Source organism: Camellia sinensis, chromosome 6, assembly GCF_055761805.1.
Source record: "Camellia sinensis isolate YWXY chromosome 6, ASM5576180v1, whole genome shotgun sequence".
Taxonomy (NCBI): domain Eukaryota; kingdom Viridiplantae; phylum Streptophyta; class Magnoliopsida; order Ericales; family Theaceae; genus Camellia; species Camellia sinensis.
In genome coordinates this window covers 28,971,922-28,991,759 of record NC_138966.1, presented here as the reverse complement: position 1 = coordinate 28,991,759, position 19,838 = coordinate 28,971,922, and the positions used below count along the sequence as shown (strand labels likewise).

Genomic DNA, 19,838 nt, shown 5'->3' with positions numbered 1-19,838 from the left:
ACACATGAATATTCATATATAAAAATTAGGAAGACTCCTCTGGTGTTGATTAACTTACCATATGTTTATAATATATAAGAAATATATTATATTTTTCCTTTTCTGTTTTGTGGTGAATACAACAAGACAAATGAATGCTAATCAAACAATAGACAAAAAATAATTTATTCTACTAATTCAATTGGATAGTAAATACCATACTAATTTAATAAGATAATTAATACCTCACTATTAATCTTATAAAACCAAACATGGACAAAGGGTGTTACACAATCATGCCAAATATGGTGGTCTTGTAATTGGATTGAATGTCTTACGTTATTATTGCTTATTTGACCATTTAGTGCATTGAAATTTCATAAATACACACATGAGTGTTCATATATAAAAATTAGGAACACTCCTCCGGTGTTGATTAACTTACCATATGTTTATAATATATAAGAAATATATTATATTTTTCCTTTTCTGTTTTGTGGTGAATACAACAAGGCAAATGAGTGCTCTGTGTTGTGTTATTAGTGCTTACCTTATTTGACCATTGATTGCATTGAAGTTTCATTTAACTTTACTATTATACCATGTATGCATTTATTTCTGATTGTGCTTTGTTACCATCTATTGTTTCAATTGAGTGCTTAAATACTTATGAGCTTGTCCAATGTAAAACACTCATTCTCCATCAAAAAGTAAAAAAATAAAATTTACAAAACGCTCTCTTAGAAAGGAGTGAAGACAGTACTCACCATGACAAGAATTGTTCTTCTTTTTGTCCTCCTTAGTCTAAATTACCATTCACATGCGGATTTAATAGCTGATACCTGCAAGAATTCTGAATATCCCGATATTTGCAATTCAACTCTAAGATCAGACCCTCGCAGTGCAAAGGCAGATGCCAAAGGGCTCGCTCGTATCATGCTTGAAGTTGCACTTACTAAAGCTTCTGCAACTTTCAATCAAGTGAAAATTTTACTTAGTAAGACAACAGAACCTGTTCTCAATAGATGTCTCACCATTTGCGCTGACATGTACGATTCAATCGTTGAAGAAATTCCTAAAGCCATTCAGAATGTGGGGTCAGATAACAATGAAGCTATCCATCAAGGAGATTTGGCCCTTACTGATGCTGACACTTGTGAAGGTATATTCAGTGATGGACCTCATAAGCGTAAATCACCTCTCACGGCTAACAATAATGATGTGCGACACCTAGTAGCAATTGCTGAGGATATTTTAACCTCGCTTGGTTAAATTTCATCTTTGTAAACCAGATTCTATCTTAGTTTTCAATATGGAATGAATAAATGAACTTCTAAGTTCTTTTATATATATATATATATATTATATTTATTTTATTTTTTTGTTTTCTTCCTTCCATATGCCTGTGTTCTTACTTTCTCATGATTTAATACTTTTAGTGCTAAGGATTAGTGTTGTTTCTAAATGAGGTAAGAAGAGAATGACTGATATATTGTGACTAATAGGTGGTGTAAAGCCCCGGAAAAAAAAAGACAACAGATATCCGCATTACGCTCAACAGATATCACTTTAAGAAATTACACTTTTGACGACTAAATTTTTATTGGCCAAAAGTAAGGTTTTTGATCGCCAAAATACTTTCCCGACTAAAGATTTTGGTCGCCGAATTGGTTGCAAGAAGGTTGTCGGGGAAAGTATTGGCGACTAAAAAATATTTAGTCGCCAAAAGTCCAATAAATGGCGACTAATATTTTTAGTCGCCAAAAATAATGTTTTAGTCACCAAAAAATCTTATTTTCCGTTACTAAAACTTTGGTTGCCAAAACTTGAAGTATCTACGTTGACCAAAGTTTTAGTCGGCAAAGGTTTTTTTTTCATCTTATTTTATTTTTAGCTACTAAATTCTTAGTCACCTAAAGTCTGCTTTTATTTTAGCTACTAAATATTTAGTAGCCAAAAGTTTTTTCTCTATTTTATTTTTATTTTTAGCTGCTAAATATTTAGTAGCCAAAATTTTTTTTCCATTTTTATTTTTTTATTTTTAGCTACTAACTATTTAGTCGCTAAAAATATTTACTTCATTTTTGGCTACTAATTGTTTAGTCACCAAAAACATAATTTTATTTTATTTTTTAATTAATTTGTCCACAACAGGTATGTATTCCATGCAACCTGTATCATATATATAAATAAAACAATACATCTATTATCAATCATTCCACAATTTGTATCCATTTCACTTCCAACCATCCAAAAATGAATAACTTTTAATGCCAAATTTCATACAAATTAAGTATACTCCATCCAAAAATAATAATATTATTTCATACAAAACAGAGAATCATACCAAAACATGTCCTCCATACACAAACATATTAAAGTGAGTTGATAATGATGTCCATAAGCCGAGACACCTCAGCCTGAAATTCAAACTTCTCTATATTACTGTGGAGTGATCTCTTCGACAAGTTTCCCTAAACCACATAATTACAAAACATGTTAGAAAAAAAAAAAAAAAAGAGAAGAAAAAAGAAGAAATAGAGACAGAGAGAGGGGAAGGTAAAGAATTAGAAAACTCCATTTCTCAAAGAACATGACAGTTGTATTTTTATAATTACAATCTACAATGATCAATATCTTGGATGGCTTTGGAAAGTAGGAATTAGAAAAGTTCATCATTGGGATGGTTCCTACAGAGTTACACTCACACATATAAAAGTAAAAGAACAAAAAAATAAAAGAAAAGAAAAATAAAAAAATTAAAAGTTGATATTTGGCACCGAATATAAATGTGTTTAGGGATCCAAGGTGGGGGAGAGGGCAAGAGACATCTGGGGAGGACCCATTGGTTGCAGGGAGATATGCGGTTTCGTATGTGAGAGGAATTCAAGGAAACAGTTTTGAAGGCGGAGAGCTCAAGGATGGACACCTTCAAGCCTCCGCTTGTTGCAAGCATTTCACTGCCTATGATTTGGATAACTGGAATGGCACCAATCGTTTTGTCTTCAATGCCATTGTAAGTACCCCAATGCCATTTCTTCACTTTCAAACAAATTACTATTCACCATGTTTAAAAACACTTTTTGAAATTTTACTTTCTTATTTTTTTGTATTTTTTATTTTTATTAAATTTTTTTAATATTTTCAGTAATTTTTTAAATTTTTTAGATACACCTAACATAAATATATTTAAAAACTATAATTTTTGTAAAAAAATCTTGAAAAAAATTTACTAAATACCAAAAATATAAAAAATATATATATAAAAATTCAGTATATTTTTTGTAGATTTATTAATTTTTTAAAATATCTTGAGACTTCCAGCCTGGATCTGTTTGTGTCAACCAATTAGTGCGCCTTCCAAGGAGTTTCCTGGAAGTCTTGTGTGAACCACGTGAACAAGCCTTCAGTTTTTTTTTTTTTTTTCTTTTTTCTTACGTCTTTTGGACAAGTTTAAGTTTATCTATAACAGGGCTAAGTCCCTTTTTGATTTATCTGTTATGGGTGACTTAAGAATGATGTGATTATATATGTATATAGTTCAAAATTTCTGTGTCATATAAGTCTGCACAACTCTATAGACAATTATATTTTGATATTTGCTTCTGCTAGCCCCTTATTTTGCTAATTTGTTTCAGAAGCATTCGGTAATCTTAGGATTACCGGACGGTTCCGATGCTAAACCTATAGGGGTAGGTTTAAGTCGTGACACACTCCTTTCCAGGTGAGGCCGGTAAAGTGTTATCTGTTATCTATGTTGTGGAATCTGCCATCCATGTTGTATGCTGGTGGAGATGGAATTAGTAGTATATATGATTCTTGGTTATTTAATTTTGGATATATGTGTTATCGGTTTTTGTGTCGTGGTTGTCTTTTAGCCCTTAGGCCTATGGCCAGGGAAGATTGTAGATGTATTGGTGTGTAGATGCATAAAGTGCATTAAGATGTGGGGTTGGGTTAAGACTTGCATGTGGGGTTGTGTTTTCTGAACGAATATTTAAGTGAGATTCTTTTATATATGTCAACTTGGAAGGTTTATTAAAACTACAAAGTGGGGTTTTGAATGTTTTTTGAAGTAAAACGAAAATTTGGAAAAGAATGATTGATTTTACACTTTGTTGTGTCAAGAGGATGTTTTTGAGGAAAAACATATTTATGAGAATATACTTTTGGATATTAACTATCATATTACTTATATGGTATATCATTGTGCTGCGCGATCATTTTTATCTATATGTTGTGATTAGTTAGGATCATTAGGATCTCTACTGGGCTTAGTGCTCATCCCACATTTTATTTGTTGGCCACGTGGCCCTTTGTTTGTTAGTCAAGTGCCATGTATTGTATAAGGGTAAATCCCTTTTGTTTCTATTTATTATTATTCAATGTAAGCCCAAGAGGATCATAACATGTCTTATTTATGTATCATCATTATTGTTGTGAGGGAATGTTATTATTTATTCCTTGTTTATGTTCTCAAATGGATGGAATAATTTAAATTGGCATTATTATTATAAAGGATTTGGTAATGAACTTGAGTAATAAAAGTCAGGACGTTACAAATCTAGGGTAGAAGAAGGAAGAGAAGAAGATGGAGAATGTGGGAGGTGACGACGGCGAAGGGTGGTTGGTTTGTGCAGCGGCGAAGGGACCGAGTTCGTCCTTGGGTTTTTTTTTCCTCTCTCTCTCTCTCTCTCTCTCTCTCTCTCTCTCTTAGTAGTGGAAGATGTGAGTCTGGTTTGTGATGGGTTTGGGTTTCAAAGCTCGACAGGATGCGATGGGACGATGGTGAGGGTCGACAGGGGGAGGTAGCCGGTAGGATTAGGGCTAGGTTTTAGAAGATTAGGGTTAGAAGGTTAGGAATGAGGGTAAAAATGGAATTTTATGTTTGGACAAAATTGTAATTAAAACAAGTAAAAGAGATGAGGGGTCTTAAGGAAAAATGTACGGGTAAATAATACTACTCTTTGTTAATATATTCATGGTTTAATTGATTTTTGAGATTTTGATTATAGATGATAGTTGACAACAATGGTGACATTGATTCAAAATTATATAATTGAAATATAAAATTGATATGAGTAAAACAATAAATTTAACTGATTTTTACGGAATAGTTTAGATGGTAAATTTATCCATCAGTCTCGCTACATCCCCTAATTAAGGCTCCATAATTTGACCCCAATGATGTGGCTAAGACCTACGTGAAGTAGTCCGCCCTGCCCTGCCCTGCCCCACCTCGGCCCCTCTCTCTCTCTCTCTCTCTCTCTCTCTCTCTCTCTCTCTCTCTCTCTCTCTCACATTCATCTTTAGCGGGATAAGCTCCCCTCTAATACTCATCTCTCTATACTCTTCTTGTAGGTTTCAATTTGGACCCGCTCTGATGATCTGAACCATTTATTTCGTAGACCCCATAATGAAAGTCATCCATGCAAAAAATTAACTTTATCGGACAACTATAAACATTGGAACAAATCGCATTTTGTTTAATAAAATAGATGGTTTAAATTTGATTATATTTAATCATTCAATTTATAAAACAAAATGCGATTTATTTTTATATTTACAATTTTCTAATGAAATTAATTTTTTTCATGGATGGCCTTTATTATGAAACCCATGAGATAGACGGTTTAGATCATCGATTTGGGTCCAAATTGAAATTCACAAGAAGAGTATGGAGAGATATGAATATATGATGTATAGAAGGGAACTTATCCCATTTTAGTCCCCTAATTTCACATTATTGGAGGTGAAATTGGGGATTAAATTAGGAAATCAATCATTTTTGTTTACCTCATATCAAATATCTAAAAAAAATAGAACAATAATAGCCATGCTGAAAGGGCAATCCACAGCAAGCCTTCATCATCTTACAAGTTTGGGATCAGGCCCCTGAAAGTACACCAACTGTGGGTTGGACCAGGGCCCATAACAAATGTCGATCCTTAGAGGAACTAATGGAATCAGACAACAAGAACTAACAGAACATTTAAAAAGGAAAAAAGAAAGAAAAAAAAAAAAAATTCATTAATAAATCTTCTTTTTGATTATTGTAATGTTCATTTGAAAACCACACTCGTGTAGTTTGTAAAAAATTAGTAATTTAAAAAGGATTTCTAACATTTTTCATACATATTGAGTGTAATATTTGCACCACGCAAAATACATCACGTCACTTATCAATTACCAAGTACCAACACTTTGCTTAGGTCTCGTTTGGGAACCCTCTTTTTTAGTCAAAAAGTTACTAAATTAGTCAAAAAGCCAACAACCCATACAAAAAAGTCAAAGATTCTCTTTTCTCTCTACTTTTTGCACATTTTTTCGTAAAAAGCCTAAAAGTTATCCCAAACATACTAATTTTTTTTAACTCATATTTTAGCCAAATAGCCAAAAAGTTACTAAATGAGCTTGTTCCCAAACGAGATCTATTTTTTTAAAAATACTTTTCAGAAAATTCTACTTTCTTATTTTTTGTGTTTTTTTTGTTTTTACTGAATTTTTTTAACATTTTAGGCAATCTTTTTACTTTTTAGACACACCTAACATAAATACACTTAAAAAGTAAAAAAAATTATAAAAAAAATCTTTTAAAAACTCACTAAATACCAAAAATACAAAAAAAATACAAGAATTCAGTACATTTTTTTCTATTTTTATGTATTTATTAATTTTTAAAAATATTTTTGATAATTTTTTGACTTTTTAGATACATCTAAGTAAGGTACATCTAAAAAAAGTAAAAAAAAATGTTTAAAATTTTAAAAATATTAACTAAAAATAAAAAAAAATACGAAAACAAAAAAACTCAGTTTTTAAAAAACTTAATCCAGAAAACTCAAACCAAACAATCTTGTTTTTTTTTTTTTTTGTTTAACTAACTTAATTAAAATTTTCAAAAATATTAGAAACGCAAAAATTCTACCAAATATTCTATCAAATGTTTCACATGGTTGTAAGACTCACATGGAATCCACACCCATATGAGACATTTTGTAGAATTTTTGAGATTTTTAGCATTACTTTAAAATTATTCATTAATTAGTGCAATTATTGCATTTAATATCTACTTAGAGAGGGCAATTCTTGTGGGTGGTTATGAATTTGTTGCAAGGGGAGGGTGGGAGGGGGTTTGGGAATGGTAGGGGAGAGAGAGTAGCAAATGAGAGGTAAGTGAAAAAAACAAGAAAGAGGAGGGGGCATTTTTGCCCAATTTTTTGTACATAAATAAAATTTCACAGGTTTGCAATCATTCGGTTTGATTTCAATTTTTAGAAAATTTTACTTCTTCGTTTTCCTTATTTTTTTTGTTTTTACTGAATTTTTTTTAATATTTTAAGTTTTTTTTTAAAAAAAAATTTAGTATCATAAATACACTTAAAAGTATAATATTTGTGAAAAAAATCTTTAAAAAATTCACTTAATACCAAAAATACAAAAAAAAAATGAAAATTTAGTACATTTTTTTGTATTTTTGTATATTTATTAATTTTTTAAAATACTTTTTCACAAATATTTTACTAGATAAATCTAAGTAAGGTGCATCTAAAAAAATAAAAAAATTGCTTAAAATTTTAAAAATATTCATTAAAAACAAAAAAAAAATACGAAAAACAAAATATTCAATTTTTAGAAAATTGAATTCAAAAAAGTAAAACCAAACACATTGAATTGTTTTTCATACTTTCAACTAATATGTAGTTTTTTTTTTTTTTTTTCCGTTGATTTGCAATTTTTTCTAAAATTTTTCCTTCGCCCCAGTGTGTAATGTAACAGTGACGTCTTACATTATTGATGATAAGTGACATCATTATTTACTAATAAATAAATTACCTCATTTTACTGTTTAATTCAACACAATTTAATACGTAAGAAGGTTTCTTATATGCTCATGTTAATTTATTACTTCCTCTATAAAAAAAATTTATTAATAAAGGGTTAATTTCAAGGGTAAATTGCTTATAAGTTCTATTTGGAAGATTTATAGAAGATATGTTCCTATGAAAAAACTTATATCTCAATAGGTTTTGTGGTTTTTTTGTCGACAGATCTACCCTCAATCTTAATTAATTAATTAATAATCTGATCAATGATAATATCATATATAAAAAATTCAATATTACCATAGATTAAGATTATATCTATATGGTTAGAAATTTGAAATTCAAAATAACATAATTAATGACAATACTATACAAGGGAAATCTAATATTACCATAAATTATGATTATATCTATATGATTAAAAATTTGAAATTCAAAGTGTAAATGTAATATATAACATCTCAAACCCAATATCACATTCCCAAACCCAACGCGATATTCTCATATGTTTCTGAAATTCAAAATAACTTGATTAATGTCAATACTATATATAGGAAATCTAATTTTACTATAGATTGCGATCATATTTATATGGTTGAAAATTTGAAATTCAAAACATAAATGTAACATATAATATCCCAAACATAATATGACATTTTCAAACCCAATGTGACATTCTTATATGCTTCTCATCTCAAACCCAACGTAAATGTAACATGTAATATCCCAAACTCACTGTGACATTCCCATATGCTTCTCATCTCAAATCCAACATGGCCTTCCAATAATCCACCATTGAACCACCATCATCCCCAACCCAACGTAACTTCAACATCGTGTGTTGGGATTCAATCCACATTTAATGATAAACCCAAATACCTAACAATTTTGCGCAATGTACTATGCCATATATGTAAACACTGATTATAACAAAGACACGATACACATCCAAACACATATACAACCGAACAAATACACAAATATCATCTACTACATGGTGCATGTGGATTAACATTACACACTAAATGTAACATGCATTGTAACACGATCATTCAGGTCCCAATGTATAATTGACATTCTGCGACGTGGTTCACATTCGACATCCAATTAATAGGCAGAACCAAATACCTCCAACCCAACCCTTGAACATATACACACTACCCCACACATCGAACATATCAAAACACATCAACCATCATAATGTCAAATACACACATTCAATCAGAATATTGACCAAAGTGTGCCTATCAATAAGTGCAATAGATTATAAATGCCCATTAAAGATGAACAATCCACACTTCAACAAACAGTAACACATTTCAACCACACGCACACAAAAAATAAAAAATAAAAATAAAAATAATAATAATAATAATAATACCTCTTCCGCTCAACCAATTGGACTCGAAATCTGTCAAAGGAATCAACATACGACCCTCAAATTTCATCATATTATCGACCATATCCACATCCATTTAAGCAACATTTTCAAAATGCACTGGAATCCCGCAATCAAGGTGAAAGAAACTCGCACAGTCGTTGTCTGTAGACTTGTCTTTCCTAAAAACCTTCCCAAACCTGATATGATGAATGAGAAAATAAGGTATAATAGGAAAACAAATTAGGGGTATAATAGTACGCTAATATTATGCATTTACAATTCATAGGACCTCATGGAACACATTTCTATTTAAATAGGACTTCAAACTTTAAAAGAATATTCATAGGACTTTACATTAAATATGTCTTCCAAATAGGACTTATAAATAATTTTTTCCTAATTTCAATTTTATCTTACAAACTATCATTAATTTTTTTTTTTTATTTCGTTCCTAAATTATTTTTTTTCCATTTAGCACTTAAAATTACTGATTTTTGTTCATGTGGTCTAATTAAAGAGGGTTGTACAAATCAATAATCTTTAAATCTTAATTTGGAGGGAAAAGAAATAACTAAGCAAATTATATCAATATTTTTTTTTTGGGGGACATACATTTTTAATTGGCTCGATTTTGACTATTTAGTTGAGATTTTGTGTCAATTTAAGCCCATTGATAACGCTGATTTTTCATTAAAAACAATCATTGAATTGATTGAAATTAATTCAATGAGTTGAACAAGTTCATAATTTTGCATTTAAAAACTTCACACATGTTACTCATATGCTCATTCCATAAAAAAATACTAACAATTGTAATTCATTGAACCAAATTAACACAAAATTCAACATTCAAGGTCAAAATTAAGCCAATTGAAGGTGAATAGACTAAAATGACACAATGAACAAAATGCAAGGATTACCGGTGTAATTTTTTAAAATAATTTTATAATTTTTGCAACTTAAATCATATAAACAAATACCAATTAAATTGATTGTAAGATATAGTTTGTTCGAAATAATAAGAAAAGTGAGTATTTTGTTGTATAATTCATAATTTTCAAATTCTGAAACAAAATTTTTTCTATGAAATTAGTTTTCAACAATTATAATTTATATAATCGTCTCTATAATTAGACTACATTACAAAAATTAGAAAATTTAGAGAATTTATAGTGTGAGGTTGCGAGTTCAACTCATATAAAGAATAGTTTGATACTTTTGTGGTTATTTATTTTTTCCTCGTTATGGGAATTTTATGTAATTTGTAGTGGTTGGCCTTAGTTTATTGGTTGTTAGACTTCGTTAAATTTCTAGCTACTGTGGGTTAGTGGTCTATTTGATTATGAATTTTTTTTTTCATATTTTTAATTATTTTCTTATTAATTAAAAAAAATAGACAAAATTGATAATTTGACAATGAAGTAGAAAAAAATGATAATAATTTGGAGAATAAAAGTAAAATTAATCAATTAATAAATGATTATATTAGCCCCATCGAGGAATATACTATTTTGGTTAACTTTTTAACCTTTTACAAAATGATGTGTAAAAATATATATATATATATATATATATAATATAATAAAATATTTTATTTTATTAATTATTCTAATCTAGGCTATTTTAACCCATCCCAAGCATCCCATTGTTTCTTGTGATACATTCAAAAACAATGATAGAGACCCCCAATTTTGGGGACACCCACCTGTGATAACCCAACCCGTACTATGCTTAATTATGTATGAGATTATATGTTTGACATGAATTTGTAAGTTTAAGTATGGGAAATATGTGAGTTTGAAAAAATATCTGTTGAAAGTAGGAATATTTGTTGTAATTGAAATTTTGAACTGAAATTGAAGGCCGTAGAGACATGATAAACAAAAACCGACTTCATACCTATGATTAACATGATTTTTAGAGCCTTTGGTGAGATTTTGAAAAATTATGATTCATAATTTAGTGATGTTTTGGGTGTAAATAGAATCTCCCAAATCAAAAAGTCAACAAAGCATACCTAAAAACCCACTAAGCTCAAGTCCAAGCCCAAACCCAACAATCTTCATAATGGGGAAGAAATAAACACCACTATGAAGGGTACTAAACTCCTCTCTATAGGAGTTGAACCCAAGATTTCATATCACAAAGGGTATTACACAATCATTAGGCCAAATATGGTGGTCTTGTAATTGGATTGAATGTCTTACATTATTTTGCTTATTTGACCATTTACTGCATTGAAATTTCATAAATACACACATGAATATTCATATATAAAAATTAGGAAGACTATCCGGTGTTGATTAGCTTACCGTATGTTTATAATATATAAGAAATATATTATATTTTTCTTTTTCTGTTTTGTGGTGAATACAACAAGACAAATGAGTGCTCTGTGTTGTGTTATTAGTGCTTACCTTATTTGACCATTGATTGCATTGAAGTTTCATTTAACTTTACTATTATACCATGTATATGCGTTTACTTGTGATTGTGCTTTGTTACTATCTATTGTTACAATTTAGTGCTTAAATACTTATGAGCTTGTCCAATGTAAAACACTCATTCTCCATCAAAAAGTTAAAAATAAAAATTACAAAACTCTCTTGGAAAGGAGTGAAGATAGTACCCACCATGACAAGAATTGTTCTTCTTTTTGTCCTCTTTAGTCTAAATTACCATTCTCATGTGGATTTAATAGCTGATGCCTGCAAGAAATCTGAAAATCCCGATCTTTGCAATTCGACTCTAAGGTCAGACCCTCAAAGTGCAAAGGCAGATGCCAAAGGACTTGCTCGTATCATGCTTGAAGCTGCACTTACTAAAGCTTCTACTACTTTCAATCAAGTGAAAAAATTACTTAGCAAGACAACAGAACCTGTTCTCAAAGGCTGTCTCACCGTTTGCACTGATTATCTATTAGTATACAACCTGTTAACATGGGACAAACAAAAGGTCACATAAAAATAATGAAAATAATCATAAACAAATTGTCAGATGTCAAAACAAATAAGTCAGAACAAGGTTTATAATCACAGATGACTCACCACACAGGATCATAAAGGCGAAGAAGCAGTTTCTTAAGCATTGTCTTTCCTCCTCCTGAGGGCCCAACAAAAGCAACTGCTTCTCGAGCTTTTATATGAAGGTCCAACCCATTTAATACAAGAGGCATATCCTCACCATATTTGAATGAGATGTCACGAAATATCACCTCACCGGTAACACAGTCTAAATTAACAGCATCCAATTTTTCAATCACCTAAATAAAATGACACAATAAGTGGCTAATTTTCAAAATCAAATCTTAACAGCACCAAACAACAAAATTGACTACATTGTCAAGTCAAAATAAACAAGACCACAAGAAAGTGAGACAAAAATCTATCGAGTTTGTTTAAGTTGAATACCATTAATCAACATAATTGATGGATAAGGACTACTATAAAGGAGATACTGATCCAAAACCAAATATCCATGTGTATTGCTAGTTGTGAAACTCTAACCCTGAGATTTACATAGAATTCAAAGATGCCATGAATTCTATGTAAATGAAGAGGTTGTTTTAGAACCAAGGCCTGAGAACTATGTGGAGAAGCACAAGCATTTAGAAAAATAAAAAATAAAAAATAAAAACCCGAAAAAACACAGAGCAACAAATTTTTGAAGATGAATGACCGTGTAAGATCAAAACCTCTCCATTGCTTCCAAGTTAGACATGTAAGATCAACATCCTGGTTTTTTTATTTTATTTTAAATTTCCATACCCATTTTCTCAAATTCATTTCTTGTGTTTCTAAATTATATTAACAACTAATCAATCCTGCAAATCGCTCTTTTCCCCCAATCCATCCCCTCCTTCCCTCTCCTCCAACAACCTCCCCGGCTCGTCGTCCACCTGCTGAACCTTCTTCTGCGCCTCTTTGGCTTTCAAAGCCTGCAATTTTGAATGATTGTGTAGTCCCATGATTTCAGAGGCCTCTAGCTTCAGAGGTCATTTTAAAATAAGTGTAGAAGTAATCAGTTATCTTACTTTGGATTCTAAAGCATTATATGAAATGTAATACCAAACGAGATTGAACTAAAATTTACAGAGTCTACAACTGAGGAAGGCTGAAGAGAGCAATTGGAATTTGACCTTGAAGTCTGCTATTTTCCATCACTCTGCAAGTTCAAAGTTAAAGCAATATGTTTACCATAGTTGGGAGTACATTGATGAAATAACAAAGGATGGAAATACAATATCAAAAGATGTGAGTTGGGAAATTAAGAAGATGTTATGCAACTTGGAGTAAGAAGTGGAAAGGCTCCTCATGTTCTGTAATATTGATCAGTCAGTTTCATGACATCTACGAGCACACTGTAAAGTTAGAATGTTCATCATATGCAAATATGACAGTTAGAAATATTGATGATCATATATTGCCTCTTAAGTATTGTCTATTATGCTGTATAGTCCTGATATTTTCAATCATTTCAGACTTTGAAGTCCTTCACTAGCTTTATATTTCCAGAACCTTGGTAACATGTACTTTGATGATTTTATTCTTAAATTATGGGTGAATGACCAAGCTTGTAAAATAAAGTCCATGACACAATCAATATTTGTTTAAAGGTTGCCAACTCATATAGCAATTTCATCAAAAACAGTGATTAATGATACATATTCTGGGCCTTGTCGATCTCATGGATTATGACATTTGATGTGGCTTAGAAATGAGAACTGTTGCACATAAGAATGCAAACTTTTTAGTATGGCACTTTTCAACTATAAACAACCTTGACTTCTTTAAAAGGGGAAAACCACAAAGCACATCAAATTTTAAGGAAAATGACATACGTGAGAAGTATTGAATATGTTGAGACTTACATGTTAAAATCTGGAACAGCAACAATATTGAAGAGATCCAAGTCATAAATTGATTGATTGAATAGCAGAGCAGAGCAGCGAAGTGAGAGTAACATTTGGTATCACTACGATGCAGCAAACCTCAAATAATTCAGACATTCCAAGCTATGCTAGCAAAAAATATTTAGAAAGGTGTAAGGAAAATGTAGCAATTGAGTTGTAATACAGGAACAAAATAAAAATAAAAACTAATGCAACATAGGCCCAGTTCTGGGGTTTGTTGCTGCATCTCCTGCAACCTCCTTTCCATTGACATAATGCAACATAGGCCCAGTTCTCAACAAACACAGTAAAAAAAAAATATATATTTATAAGGAAAAAGAAAAAAAAAAAAATTAACCCCATAAATACTTTGTAGCTAGAGAAACACCAAGATATTTCAAAAGAATTCTTTTTCTAAAAAAAAAAAAGAAGGAAAAACAATGTTCACAGCAACATCAATTGTCACAAAGGAAATGTAGAGACAAGCGCATCCAGAAATGGAAACTCACATCAGTAAGCCCAGAGCACTGGCAAAAGGCACAAATACTTCTATTCGCATTGCATAAATATGAAATTGTAGGTGCCTTCGCACCAGAGAGATTTTCAAATTTTGATTCCAATTTTGAAACTGCTACATTTGGTTGAGTGCAACCATTAATTTTCACAGCCATATCAAACAACCCATACTTCAGTTTCTTTTGTCTTTTGACATCCCTGGTATGATCTTCTCCAGCACCAGGTGAAGTTCTGTCACCTCCTGCCTTATCATCAGAGTTGTTTTCAACTGATCTCTTGGCTGGATGTTTTTCTGTACTCTGCAAAAATAATCAACCAACACTTTAATTCACAAATAGATTAAATAGCTTTGCAAGAAAGCTTAGACCCATAGCACAGTAATCCAAAAACATGCAAAACACAAAAATAACCTAGTTTAGAACAAATTACAAATTTTGTTCAAACACTAAAACAACTGAATGAATAGAAATCCTCAATGCCTTCATGTGTTCCCTTCTCTACTCCATGCATTTTATCGAGCCACATTATCGTTGTTGATGAGATGGATAATAACATATTAGTTCTATGTTTAGTTATTTATTATAATTACAAAATATAAGAATAAAATGTTTATTACATAACAAAATCAACAAAGAAAACTGAAAATTGGAATCTTTCCTAAACCAAAACTATTATCCTTTATAAAACAATGGAAACCTCAATCTTCTACCTTCTGTACATAATATATACATATGTATATATACAGATATAACTTTTGCATTTGATCTTGTGTACATAAGTTTCATAGGTTTCCCCTAATTGTATCTTCTATGCCTTGTAAAAAATTATGTTGTAAAACTGCCAAACCATTTCTGCTTCCTCACTCCCTCAACTAGGAAGTTTACGTAGCTATCTGAATCAATCATAAAAGGGAAGCAAATAAATTCTTTACTAATACAATCATAGCATCAAATTTCAATTCAAATAATCAGAATACATGAGAATACATACACAATCAATGAGCAACCATACATGCAAATACATACACTATTTGAAACTAATGAGCAGCCATACATGGAAATACATACACACTGAGTCGGATTAGGGCTTTGAGCCTAATGAGAGAGAAAGGAAAAGAGGGGAAAAGGTATCAAACCACTTAAATCAAACCTATTTACCACATCAAACCCATAAAACCCTAGAAATCAAACCACTTAAACCAAACCCATTTCAGAAATCAACACGAAATTAAACTTGGTAAATCATGTAAAACCCTAAAGCAAGAGTGAGAAATGGGAAAATAGAGGAAGGGAGAGAGAGAGACAGTGACAAAGACAGAGAGCGAGAGAGAGAGAGAGAGAGAGAGAGAGAGAGAGAGAAAAAAAAAGTGAGAGAGAAAGAGAAGAAAGAGAAAGAACCTGGCCGTATTGCGATGGTGGCTGTGGAGATTTGCGGCGGCGATGTGTGACGGACGTGAGCAACGGTGGTGAGCGACTTCGGTGAAGTGAGGAGGTGAGGTTCCCTGTGTGAGAGAGAGACAGAGGAAAGAGACTCAAATCTGGGTATAAATATTATAAATCTTTTAGCGACTAAAACATTTTTTGTCGCCATAAGTTGACTATTTGGCGACTAATTATTCTTTTGTCAGAAAAAATTGAATATTTTAGTCGCCAAAACTACATACTTGCCGACCAAATTCTTAGTCGCCAAAGCGTAACTGTGCAAATCTGGCTATTATTTGGCGACTAAATTTATTTTGGTCGGCAAAAATTAGTATATTACAACTTAAATAAAATTTAGTAGCTGAAAAACTAGAGTAACGGCGACTGATAATTTTTTTAGTTGCCTATTGTGAAAAATTTACTGACTAATGTTTTTTTTAGTTGCCAATAAATAATATAAGTCGACTAAAATATTTTAGTAGCAAAAACTTGAACCAACGGTGACCAAAATAATTTTTAGTAGCCAAAAATTGAACTTTTGGCAACTAAATCCCTTTTAGTCGCTAAATTTGGTCACCAAAAGTGTAAATTGTTGTAGTGCATGCGGAAGCTTATTAGTCTCAATTATCCAATATTGAAACCATTTCCAAAATTTTCATTCATTCATTGATTTCCTTGAAAGGTTACAAAAGACGTCACATGCATTGATACATTCATTAATCCTAGATTATGAATCTATAGCATGTGACAAATATACAGGGACAAATAATTACAAGTTCATGCCTTAAAGACATATAAGTTTCCAAGACGATGCCTGGATACAACAAAAGTGGGTCAAGCTCAACACAAAGAAAGCCTAAAGCTTATACAAGATAATATTCACAAAACAAAAAAAAAAAAGATAAGCATCCTGCTCTATAATCCTCCCAAGCTAATTCTTTGGCAGAGGAATACCATCAGCACCTGAAATTTAGTTTCCATATTGGGTGAGGTAATGCCTGGTAGAGTTAAGTTTAATGACCTATATGAAGCTTAACAAAGTCATATGGTGAATGCACATGAATGCCAATGCCAAAAATGTGTCCCCCCCCACCCCTTCATCACTATAATGCCAAGTTCAATCCACAATTTATAAACCGTTATTTCAAAACATAAAAAACACACTAAGAATCTCTAGGTACGTATCTGTAAGTAGGCTATACAAACACTATCAAAAGCCATTTCACCGGTACTACCCAGAAAGATCGGCACCTAACCGCGCGAGTTTCTGGACTTTCACTAAGGACCACAACCACACCCCTAACTAGATTCACCATGTTATTCACACATTTTTCTCTGAGAAATTGTAGAATGATTGGTGTTCAGTTTAATTTATAGCAGAATTTGAAATTGAGTTTTAGGTGTTAGACCATGATTTGAGATAAATTTATTGGGTATATTTTAGTATATAATTGGACCATGTGTGACTTGTGGGTAAGACTCATAATTTAGATTTAATTTAATTTGAGTTTGTTTAATTATGTGATTGATAATAACCACTTGGGAGTTGTTACTATTTATTATATAGGATTATAATAAATATTTGATAGTTGATTTTATAGTGTGTACCATATGGTGAAAAAATTATATATTTTTGTAGTGAATAAAATGAGTTTATATTTCGTGGTGAGCAAAATATTATATTTTATGGGTTACAAAAGTATTATATTTTGTGGTGAGAAAAATTATATTATTTTATAATTTATATTATAAAATTTGGAGGTATTATTACAAAAATTATATTGTATTTTTTTTAAAAAAAAACAAAAACCCAAGCATTGGGAAGCAAAACCCACGTGGAGTTGTCCCCCACACCTCTCTCCCTTCCCTTCTTCTTTTGCTTTTCTTTTTGGTTGAGCAGAGAGCTCAGCGTCTCTCTCTCTCTCTCTCTCTCTCTTCCTCATTTGTTGCTCAATCTTTGAGCTTTAAATGAGAGTCTTTAGAGTGAGATTTTGCAAAAGTGTTGTAAATGAAAGTTGGAGAGCTCGTCGTGATCTTCACAATGGTGGTCTCGAATTCATGATCAGACGATGTTTGCATTTTCAAATTTACTTTTCTTCATATTTGAGGTAAGGACTTTCTTCATATTATAGAAGCGCAAAGGGGTGACCTTGACGCAGAAACCCTCCAAGAGAAAATCTCTAGTGGAAAAGGAAAGAAAGGCTTGAACGTGTATTCTGACTCGAGTATTAGATACCTCGACCGTCTTTTCGTGCCAGAGTCCTGTCGAGAGGAAGAACTCCGAGAATTTCACCATTCATGCCTTGCTGTGCATCAAGGAGGCACAAAGATGTATCACAACCTTAGTTGCCAGTTTTGGTGGAAAGGGATGAAGAAGGGTGTAGCAGTGTTTGTGTCAAGGTGCCTTACTTTTCAACAAGTGAAGGCCGAGCGTCAGAGGCCAACGGGTTTGTTGCAACCCTCGCCCATAACCGAGTGAAAGTAGGAGCATGTCACGATGGATTTTGTTGTAGGTCTTTTGAGGACTCAATGGGGTAATGGCATCATTTGGGTGGTGGTTGACAGATTGACCAAGTCAGCGCACTTTGTACCTATGCACACGAGTGACTCGGTAGACTATCTAGCCGACCTTTATATTAGGGACATATTTCGACTTCATGGAGTCCCTGTGACTATTATTTTGGATAGAGATTCCGCGTTTGACGACTTAGTTAGAGTAATTAATTTTGTATTGTAATTATTCAATTAGCTAGAATAGTTAGTTAAATTCGGTGTTGTAATAATTAGTTAGCTAGCTTAGCTAATTCGTTCATTCGGACCCTCCTGCATGAGGGCAAACTTGTAATAATGTGCATGTCTTCCAACCCCACATCTTTCTCTCTTTTATTTATCCGCTTATGATGGATAGTTTAGAGCATCATGTTTACTTAGCATTTCTCATGATTTGCATGCATTAAGCTTGGCGCATCATTCTAACTCACATTGTTATTCATTACTTACTTGAATACGAGCTTGAACTGCATGCTCCCAAGTTGATTTACATGTCATAACTAGTAGCCGAGCCTATTAGTTGCACATCGCATTAGTTAGAGACATGCATGTTTTCTAATTATTTTGCTTTGTTTTGGCTTGCATTGGAGTACTCGGTGAGCATTTCTTGCTTTAGCATATCTCATGCGTGTGATTGTTGCCATGACAAGCATGTTTTCCATGAAGCTAAGTGCTTACTTGATCTATCTCTTGAATGCCTATGGATGAAAGCTAGTTGCTCAAATTGGAATAATTTGATGAATGACCATATGATATCACTTTTTCAAGTGGTACATATTCAAAACAATTTTCAAACACACATAAATCAAAGTGTTCCAACTTGTGAAAATTAGTCTATACTTGCGTGTGTCACATAGTAAGTCAGCTTAATAATCAGAAGAAGAGCATATAATGTAAATAAGAATCACATCATGATTAGTAGAGACTGATCTTTGATCAAGCGAGTGGGGTGCTCAATTCATGACCTTCCCCTCTCGTACATAAGTTCCTGAGCAGAGACACTTTGGTGATGACGGATAAGTGGCCTTTGGCATGAGTCTCGAGTTTCCTAAATTTTCTAAAAATATTTAGGTGGTGACTCTGTAATCTGGCAAAGCAGTCCATTTTTGGCATTTTTTTATGCAAGATTGATTTTCCAAAAGATTTGCCGGATTTTGACTCTTTTGTATTTATCTATTTCACATTGCACTTGTGAGATCAGATTCAAAACCATAAGAGTCCAAACTGTAGGGCTATCGTATCCGAAAGGAGCTCGAAAAGCAAGCTACAGTTTC

General features: G+C 32.0%; 1 protein-coding gene across 1 annotated transcript; it reads left to right on the top strand.

Moving 5' to 3' along the window:
* Window positions 1–747: 747 nt before the first annotated feature.
* Window positions 748–1,251, top strand: LOC114319713 (cell wall / vacuolar inhibitor of fructosidase 2-like). Its single transcript, XM_028266771.1, has one exon. It carries the CDS (start codon window positions 748–750, stop codon window positions 1,249–1,251), a length of 504 nt encoding a protein of 167 aa, XP_028122572.1.
* The last annotated feature ends 18,587 nt before the right edge of the window (window positions 1,252–19,838 follow it).

What these genes read in the sequence shown, in the direction of transcription:
- LOC114319713 (XM_028266771.1), top strand. Translation starts at nt 748, where the DNA reads ATGACAAGAATTGTTCTTCTTTTTGTCCTCCTTAGTCTAAATTACCAT.